The sequence below is a fragment of the Lissotriton vulgaris genome, unplaced genomic scaffold, assembly GCF_964263255.1.
Source record: "Lissotriton vulgaris unplaced genomic scaffold, aLisVul1.2 SCAFFOLD_2229, whole genome shotgun sequence".
Classification (NCBI taxonomy): Eukaryota; Metazoa; Chordata; class Amphibia; order Caudata; family Salamandridae; genus Lissotriton; species Lissotriton vulgaris.
In genome coordinates, this window is record NW_028246525.1 from 3,637 (window position 1) to 12,805 (window position 9,169).

The 9,169-nt window shown below is 45.2% G+C and overlaps 1 protein-coding gene across 1 annotated transcript; it reads left to right on the forward strand.

Annotated features, from left to right (window-relative positions):
- Positions 1-295: 295 nt before the first annotated feature.
- On the forward strand, positions 296-8,194 carry LOC147665931 (mediator of RNA polymerase II transcription subunit 21-like; the record flags this gene model as incomplete). The annotated part of the gene is made up of 2 exons (XM_086949403.1): positions 296-479; positions 7,620-8,194. Coding segments are annotated over 2 exons (361 nt in total), but the record flags the coding sequence as incomplete, so codon positions are not given.
- Between the last annotated feature and the right edge of the window lie 975 nt (positions 8,195-9,169).

Genomic DNA, 9,169 nt, shown 5'->3' on the forward strand with positions numbered 1-9,169 from the left:
TATTTATTTAAAGTTGCATCACACTGGAAGATTAACTTCATGTAAAGCACGTGGAGAGTATGGGTTGATGTAAAGTCGCATGATAGGTAGGGAGGAGAATAAGGAGCATAAAACACTTGTTTATCATCGATTGGTGATTGATTAGTAATGGAAGATTTTGGCTTAATTTTACGAGAAGCCTCTTGTCATTAATGTTCTTAATTTTATGAGCAGCCTCTGGTCATTAATGTTTGTCGGGCGCTTTATTTGCCTAAGGACTAATTATGAGCACTGAAGGTTTACAGACTCGATGAAGCAAAATCGTGTCCAATGTTCATGAGAAGCAGGGCTATACACTTTTCATTAATAGTACATTGATTGAATCTGTCTTTGTTGTAGAGTATGCACAGCTTTTTGCAGCACTGATTGCCCGAACAGCCAAGGATATTGATGTTTTGATCGATTCTCTGCCAAGTGAAGAATCAACAGCTGCTTTGCAGGTATGTTTACTATTGAAGACGTATTACCTATAGATTTAAATAATACATCCAACATCATGCAAACAGAAGGATTTTGGACACTTTAACTACATGTGCCTTTTGAATCTGCATATCACCTTCTTAGTGACTTAACATTATCAGTATGTACTAGACTTCTAAGCGTTTGAACCTTTTTAGATTTTAAATGATCAAACATGTATGAATCCTGCTTACATGCTTTTATTTGGTGTTGGATCCCGAATGTATGGTTGATGGTTCAAAGTGAAAGCTAATTGATTTTACTTAAACTTATTTTTAGAAACTGTAGGAAACCAAATTGCTAATGTAGACAAGAGAGCGGGAAATCAAATCAAATGTATTTTATATCTTTTGTTAATAAAAACCATTGCATAAAAGTACAGTGTTTAAAAGATATATCAAAAAAGTTAAGATACTGTAAATTTCCGTACCTTACAGCTAGTTGCAATGCGATGGGCGTGAAATGCATTAGTTCTTATAGCGTTCGTTCATAGAGCTGCCAGTTTAATACTGTTGAGTTCAGCTGCGTGGATTACTACCATTGACTGTGTTTTGCGCTGAGAGTTTGTTGCAATGCGAGATCAAAATGTTATCAAATTGTCCGTTTAGACTAGTGTTGGCCCCATTAAAACATGCAGTTTTGCTCGCCAGCAGGGTGACACTCTTTTATATATTTTTTTGCATGTGCAAAACTGGGTGTCTATTCTGAACTCTGATCTCCAAAGGTGGGCTCTAACAGTCCGTGCTGGCTCCCAGTAAAGTGTAGAAACCTAATAAAGATCCTGTGCGCCAAACACTAGGTGGGCGCCATACAGGAGCTGGCCTTTATTATGTACCAACCAAGCAGCTATGTACCAACCAAGCTACTGTGGTCAAATAGCATGCCCCCTGTCTGCTGCCTTGAACTAAGGCTGCAAATATATACTATCCAGCCCTTTGGAAACAAAGGCCTGAACTTTTAATCAAGGTGTTAACTATGAACAGAACTCCAAACGTGCAAAGATGTTGAATTCTGGTCACAGGACCCATCCTGCATCTCCGACCTATGGAGCTTGACACTTCTGCCGTGCCCTTGGACGAGACGCCTGATAACACACAGCAAAACATACTGAATGATGATATGTTGCTTATTAACCCCTTCGATGCGTGCGTCATCCAACGGTCGTCTCAAGCACTACCTCCGTAGTGCTGCGCATGTCCGTTGGCCAACGCGGCCCTGTCTACTCCTTTAAACCGCCGCCGCGGTTAAGCGCTCTAATGCCGAGGCGTCTTGGAGCTGGTGTGTGTATACAAGGTACTGAGACACACTGAAACTATTCCGGTATAAACATCCGTGTTTTCAAGGCTTTACTGAAAAGCAACAAATTAGATTGCATTCTCAGGGCCACTGGCAGTTTATTCCACAGTTTTGCTGCACAGTATGACCAGGACCTACCACCCCATCTGGTTCTTCGAAACTTGGGAATACAAACCAAGCCAAGACTAGTGGATCGAAGGTTTCGCACAAGAGTGTAGAGGCTAAACATTTCCTGGGTGTCATCTAAGCTGCCTCCATAACGTGCCTTATGGACCAAACAGAGCACCTAGAATTCTATCCTCTGCTGAATAGGAAGCCAGTGTAATGCCTTTATTTCCTGAGACGTAGGATGGCCCATGGGAAGGTTTAAGAGTAGTTGTGCCGCGGCATTCTGTAGCGATTGCAGTTTCTTTATCTGGGTTTTATCCACACCCAAGAATAGCGCGTTACAGTAATCCAGTTTGGACAGAAAAAGGGCAGCCATTACTGTCTTCTGTAAATGAAGAGGGATAAAGGGAAAGATCTTACGAAGAGTCTTTAACAGAAATAAACTGGACGACATTCGACTATTAACCTGCGCCGACATATTCAGCTTGTCGCCAAAAATGACTCCAAGATTCCTGACCTTCCCGACGGGGCTGGGACGCTTACCCGCCTCCGGCGGCCACCAGGAATTGTTCCACAGAGATGTTCTCTTACCGAATTCAATCACCTCAGTCTTTTCTGTGTTTGTTTTCAAAAAGCTTAAGCTCATCCAGTTCATAATGTCCTTTAGACAGCCATGAAAACTGGCAGCTGTGCTCTCCGGGTTGTCCGATGGGGATATCATCAATTGTGAATCGTCTGCGTAGGACACAAATATGAAGCCATGCTTCCTGACGAGTCTGGCCAGTGGTGTCACATAGACATTAAACAATGTGGGGACAGGACTGATCCCTGTGGGACGCCACAGGGCAAGTTGAGGCTGTCCGATTGTAGACCTTCCTAACTTAAGTTCTGTTTCCTGTCTTCCAGAAAGGAGGAAAGGAGGGCCAGCACAGCCCCCCCATTTCCCGCAGTCGCTGCACCAACACCGTGTGATTCACGGTGTTGAATGCAGCAGACAGATTGAGGAGAACGAGAATCGCCCTGCCTCCCCCATCTACCTCCTTCCGGATCCCCTCTGAAGCTGCAATTAAAACCGACTCCGAAGAGTGTCTTGGTCGAAATCAATGTTGCATAGGATCCAGTAGCCTACTAGTGTCTAAATAGCTAGTCAGCGTCTTATTGCCTGACTTTTCAAGGACTTTGGCTGTAAAAGGTAGACCCGAGATAGGACGGTAGTTTTTGTACTCTGTGGGGTCAGCTTTTATCTTCTTCAGGATTGGCCTGATACATGCTGTCTTCCAGGCCGCAGGGTAGATCCCAGATGCCAAAACTTGGTTGATCAGGGTGGTAAGTGTTTCACTGATCTTCACAGTGGCTAGGTGCATAATGGCGCTGGGGCAGGGGTCATTGGGTGAGCCTGATTTTATTGACTGCATAAGATTGGTTACTTCCTCTTCCAGAAGTGGTTTAAACCCTGTTAGCCTAGATTGCACTGTCTCCATTCCTGAGGAAGATGGGTTATTATCTGCCATGAGGTTTGACGAATTGGCCAGATCATTGTATATCACCTGCACCTTATTTTGAAAAAAGGTGGCAAGTTGATTACAAAAATCCTGGTCAGGTTTAAACGCATTTACCTGCTGTGGCTGGGCTAGAAAAGTGACCGATTTGAAAAGTTCTCTGGTCGAATTTCCTGCTTCTTAGATCTTTTCCGTAAAATAGGCCCGTTTTGCTTCAAAAATGGCATCCTTAAACAGTTTCAGGGCCCAGTTGTGTGCCTGTTTGCTCAGGTTGCTATAATCTATTCTCCAGAGGAGTTCAAACCTTCTACAGTCCACTTTTAGTCCTTTAAGTTTAGGGCCATACTAGGACGTTGCCAGCGGGTGCCTTTTAGCCATTCCTGCTTGTTCATGAGTCTGGCTATCTCAGAGTTTGTGCTGAACTCCAGGTGTTAATTAAAATCGCCAAGTATTGAAAAAAAATCAGTGTCAATGTATGATTCCATATAGGATAAGAGGGCATGTGAGAAGGCAGCTCTGGGGCCTGGCGGCCTGTACACCAGTAGACCATAAAACTTGAAAGAGTAATTAAGCCTAATGCAAAAACGTATGGCTTCAGCATGAAGGCCCACTGCAACTTCCCCCTGGACCTTTAAGTAGTCTTTGTACAAGATTGCTATCACCCATCCCCCCCCCCCCCCTTGTTTTCTTGCCTGTCATGGTTCAATAATGCATAGCCAGGTGGCGGAGCAATATTCCAATCTGGGACTGAAGAGTCATCAGTCCACGTCTCTGTCAAGAAGGCTATGTCCCGATTGTGGGCCTGCAATAGTATTTCTAGTTCATGTTTAACGACAGAGCGTGTATTAAGAAGCATGCAGTGGAGACCATGATCCCCTGCAACCACAGAGCCTCTCAGTGACTCTTTGTTCCTGGTATTGGGTGATGTTTGATCCCCAAACTGAGATTCCAGCCCCCTCACTCCCCCTTTTGCCCCGGCTCCCCCATCCCTCTGCGAAATGCTCTCGATTTCCTCATTTAAGCGGTAGCAGCAGTTAATGCAGAGGGACTTCCTCTGCTCCCTCCCAGCATAAGAAAATCACAATTACCGTGTCTAGCTGCTCTCAGTTTCAGTAGTGATTCTCTGGAATAGGCTTGGGTACCAAAACGGCCGGGGGTCCTGGCGGTGGGCACGCTCCGGGCGCAAACTGGTTTGCCTTTGGCGCGCCTTCTACGCACCCGCTGGGCGTTCGTTCGCGCCAGCGTTGCTTTTACAGAGAAATATGCAGAAGACCAGAGCACTGACCCAGAACAGGCGGGCCAGCTCTTACAAGCGGAGCACCGCAGGGTCCGCGTGAGGTGGTGCTAATAATGTGAAATTAGCAGTGCAATAAACAAATTTTAAAACCGCAGTCTAAAATCACAACAAAACCATTTTTAAAACGCTTGTCAGCATACTAGCAGCAAAGGAGTCCTAGTTAATTCCAATTGCCGCTAAGCACAGAGACAGGCTCCACGCTGCAGCTAGCTAAGTGGGCAGTGGGATGATCTGGTTCACATCCTGGCCGACCTACAGCTGCGTCCAAAGGGCTCTGTGAAATAAGGGAGCAGAGGGCGCCATAATCGAAGGGAGTCATGCAGAAGATAGGCTTTTTTTTCTCAGCCGCTCTCGGTGTTTAAATAAAATACATGGCTGTCCCTGGATCTTATGCTTCCTGGTTTCATGTGTAAAAGTTAAAGCGTACATCACTATCACTTCCGCCTTTTATTAAATAGTTTTTAGTGGTGGCAGGTATAGCGCACATTTGGATGGCCCGGAGACTCGCTTTAAATTTCTTCACCATGTGAAAAAGCCTTTTTCAAGCCGTATGAAGTAAATTTTTAATCATCCGATTTAGGTTATTAAATGGAATGAAAACTTGAAGAAATTTGAAGAATTGTTGAGGCGCATTTAGTTATTTTTAACGATATTTTGCTCCTGCATCTTGCAGTCCTGCCAAGTATCAAGCATCAACCGTGACGCTCACACATTTCAATGCGGTGATCCGCATCACCGCACTGAAATGCATTGTCGGCGCCTGTCCACGGGCTCTCTGGTGCTCCGAGAGACTTGCTGCTTGCTGCTGAGCTCCTAAATAGTTAAATCGATCTGCTCTCAGCTCTGTGGAGTGGCTGAGAGCTTTAGCCGCTACAATGTATCCACTCTGCCCTCTGTGTGTTGCCTGGAAACAATGCAGCAAATAGTGGGATCACCGCACTGAAATGCATTGTCACACATTGTGCCACCTACCAGAGCGCGCCACCACGGGCTCTCTGGTGCTCCGAGAGATGTGCTGCTTGCTGCTTAGATCCTAAATAGTTAAACTGATGTGCTCTCAGCTCTGTAGAGTGGCTGAGAGCGCTAGCCGCTTCAATGTATCTGTATCCACTCTGCCAGCTGCCTGCTGTGTGTTGCCTGGAAACAATGCAGCAAATAGTGGCTGCGGCGCCGGCAGCTTTCAGACTCATCACACTGGGGAAAGATACTGCTGTCAATTATCACTGTGGCACACCATGGAGGCCGGGATTAATCCGGATGTGCCGGTAGAGTCCGTGCCTTTCCACGTCTGGAGGTAGTAGGCAGAACGGCGGGGGACTCATCAGAGTCAGTGGTGTGCAACACAAGACTCGAGGCTCTGATAGCTGCCTGCCGCGCAAGAGGCATGAATGTAGATTGCGGCCGGGCCACGCAAAACACTGCAGCACCTCACCTGGTAGCTGAGGCGCTGGGGTGAAAGTCAGTGAGTCAGCTGAGCTCAGCTGTCTAGCGAGACTGGAGCGGCCGCGCGCGTGGGGGGGGGGGAGGGGCGGGACGACTCGCGAGTGGCCAGCACTGAGCAGCCTGGATGAAGCAGGGCTGGGCAGCAGTGCAGTGAGTCACCAGTCGGGTCGTCACTCTGTCTCTGAACTCTTCTAAGTAAGTGATTTAAAGTCCATGCCAGTGTCAGTACGTATAGAAATTGCATCATGCTTGCAAAATTACAGGTACTACAGCAAGAGCTAAAAGTAAGTGTGGCAACTAAATGTGGAAACGAAAGACACCCTGTGTTTAATGAGGTAGCACTGACTGATGCAGGTGTAAGGTTTAGATAGCAAAATCTATATTAGCAATTATGGGCTGTCAAGATGGTACAAAAACCTCACTCTAAAAAAACAGCATGTTCGACCGACTTTGAAACCGGAAGCAAGTGATGTATTAAAGACTAGAGTAAGATGTCTAAGCAACATCCCTTTCCATTCTCGCCCGCTCTTCTTGGATAATTTCCATCTTCCCTTTAGTCCTACTGTCAATACGGTACTTCGGCCCAGTGATCAAAATCAGTTACGATTGATGAGGGATGTATTGGCTAGCGTAGGGCACATGACTCGCCTGTGACGTTTACCTATGTTGTTTTTCCTCCTTTTTCTTTTCACATACGCACTTCTTCTGTGTATTCTGGTAGCCTCTTCCTTTATCCCTCAATTTCTTCTCCCTTTATACTGCCCCACCCCCTTTTTTAAACTAATTTAGATTTTTTCCCGTGTTATAATGCCCTCTTCTCACACACCTGTTCTTTTTTCTCTCATACTCTTGTTCTGTTGCTCTCATTGCCTGCTTTAAGGGTAAATGAGGTCATGAGTCTGTGAGCCTTGGTAGAACAGGTGATGCCGGTTACAACAGTGACAGGGAAAGGGAACTGTGTTCTGATGGGCTTGTGTTTGCAGTGATAGGCACGGAGGAGATGTCAGATGTTAACTATTGGATGTTTAGGTGTAGACAGGTTGTGAAAGACTTTGAATTGGTGACCTAAAGCCTGCGCTAGCGTTCATCTCACGAGGGCTTCATTGTTATGCATTTGTTTACAGTACAGTCCGGTTATAGGAGGGAGCAATAGGGTTAGTGTCCTGCCATTTCTGGTGCTCTGCAACAGTTTCAAGAAGTTCTAGGAGTTTCTTGTTGCTCAAACGGCTGTAATTTCTGATATTTAGACGTTTCTTTCGTCTTCATTGCATGATTTTTGCTCGCGAGAAGTGTCACTCATAGTCGTTGAAATGTCACTCATAATTTCACTCAAATTTGTAAAATGTCACACATGGCAATCTGAAACCTTGGCAGCTATGATCTTGGTTCCATTTTTAACAAGCAATACTTCTCTTGGTGAAATGTCGTGCAGCAGACATCTGTTAATGCATTATTTCCATCTGTTACATTCGTCATAGGCCGCAAGCTTGTACCAGCTCGAGGAGGAGAACCACGAGGCAGCCTCGCGCCTTGAAGAGGTGGTTTATCGCGGTGACATGCTGCTGGAAAAGATACAGAGCGCCCTGGCCGACATAGCACAGTCACAGTTGAAAACTCGAAGTGGACTACAAACTCAGCCTGTTCCCGAGTCTTAGCAGCAGGGGGCAGCACCGGACTATACAAGTCAGCCTAACGCTGATAATTGTTTACCGTTCTAGGTTGTAGGTCAAACAAACTCCAGTACCTGCAGCAGAAAGTAATGGTGTGCCACATCGACAATTGTCACTCATCCAAGCTAATGCGTACGGTGTACTGGTACATCTTGCATTTGGTCAGGTTTGTTCTGCGTTTTGTATATTCTGTAGAACGGGAACGAATACTTCTGTGCTCGAGTGTGTACTTTTATATTCGATCTTTCAATTAGCCCTTTAAAATCTGCATTTACAAGTCATTTGCAAGAGACCTTAAAACATTAATATACATACTGGTTGTATGTTCGTTGTCCAGTTACAGAGGTGGATTTAATTGTAAAAATAAAATTTAAGTTGTATAATTTTTTGTTTTGCGTACTTTTTTAACTAATTATGTGCTGAGGCAGTCCACCCTCACTCATGCTGTGCCCTTTTCTTGGATGTTTGGGACAGTTCCTGCGTAAGCCTTCATAACGCCCCTCTCCCAACCCCACCCTTCAAAATTTCCAGGCCAAATGTATGTCCTTGTTTTTAGGTCTGCCATTAGCCAAGACGTTTTGATTTTAAGAAAATGTATATTCATGCTTATACGGACTTTCAGACGGCTCTATTCATCCATCAGTCTGTCATTCACATTTTGTTATGCCCACAACAGTCGGGGCACAGGGTCAGCACACGTAGCCACTTGCTTCCCTCTCTGTGAATTACGGTATTCTGCCCTTGCACAATGTGCACTTGCACACAGAGTTAGCATTCTTGTACAGTTTTGCAAAATACTTGTCTTTCAGCTCTCCACGGAAATGCATGTGGTTCTTGCTCTCTCCCTGGTGTGCTGCTTACTCGTCCACTTTTCTCCATCTTGCACGTGTGTTGCTTCCCCATGCCCTCTTAGCTCGACCGTTGCTTCTCACCCCTCTTGTTTGTTTTTGTTTTTTTTTAAAAAGATTAACCGTAACTCGGCGCCCCTCCCCGAATGTTTTTCCTTTATATATATTTTTTAGGTTTCTGACTCCCAGCCGTAATTAACTCTGTTGTCAGCTTGCAGCTCTTCTGAGGAGTTTTTCACGCAGAGATTTCTGGGATATTAAATACTAAATAAAAGGGATTGCACTCTTTGCTGCTCATTTAATATTCAATATCCCAAAAGCCAACAAAGGATTAACAGAGGAGAGCTTAGTTGTTTTTTTAAGTGTCAGGGTGTTGGGCAACCAGCGCCGTATGCACTCTGCCTCGTAGTATTGACATTTAAAGATGGCGCCTCGTTTATAAAACTGGAAGTTAGCAGATATTCAGGCTCTTTTCGAGGAATATGCTTTCACTCCCAAATGCTTCATTGA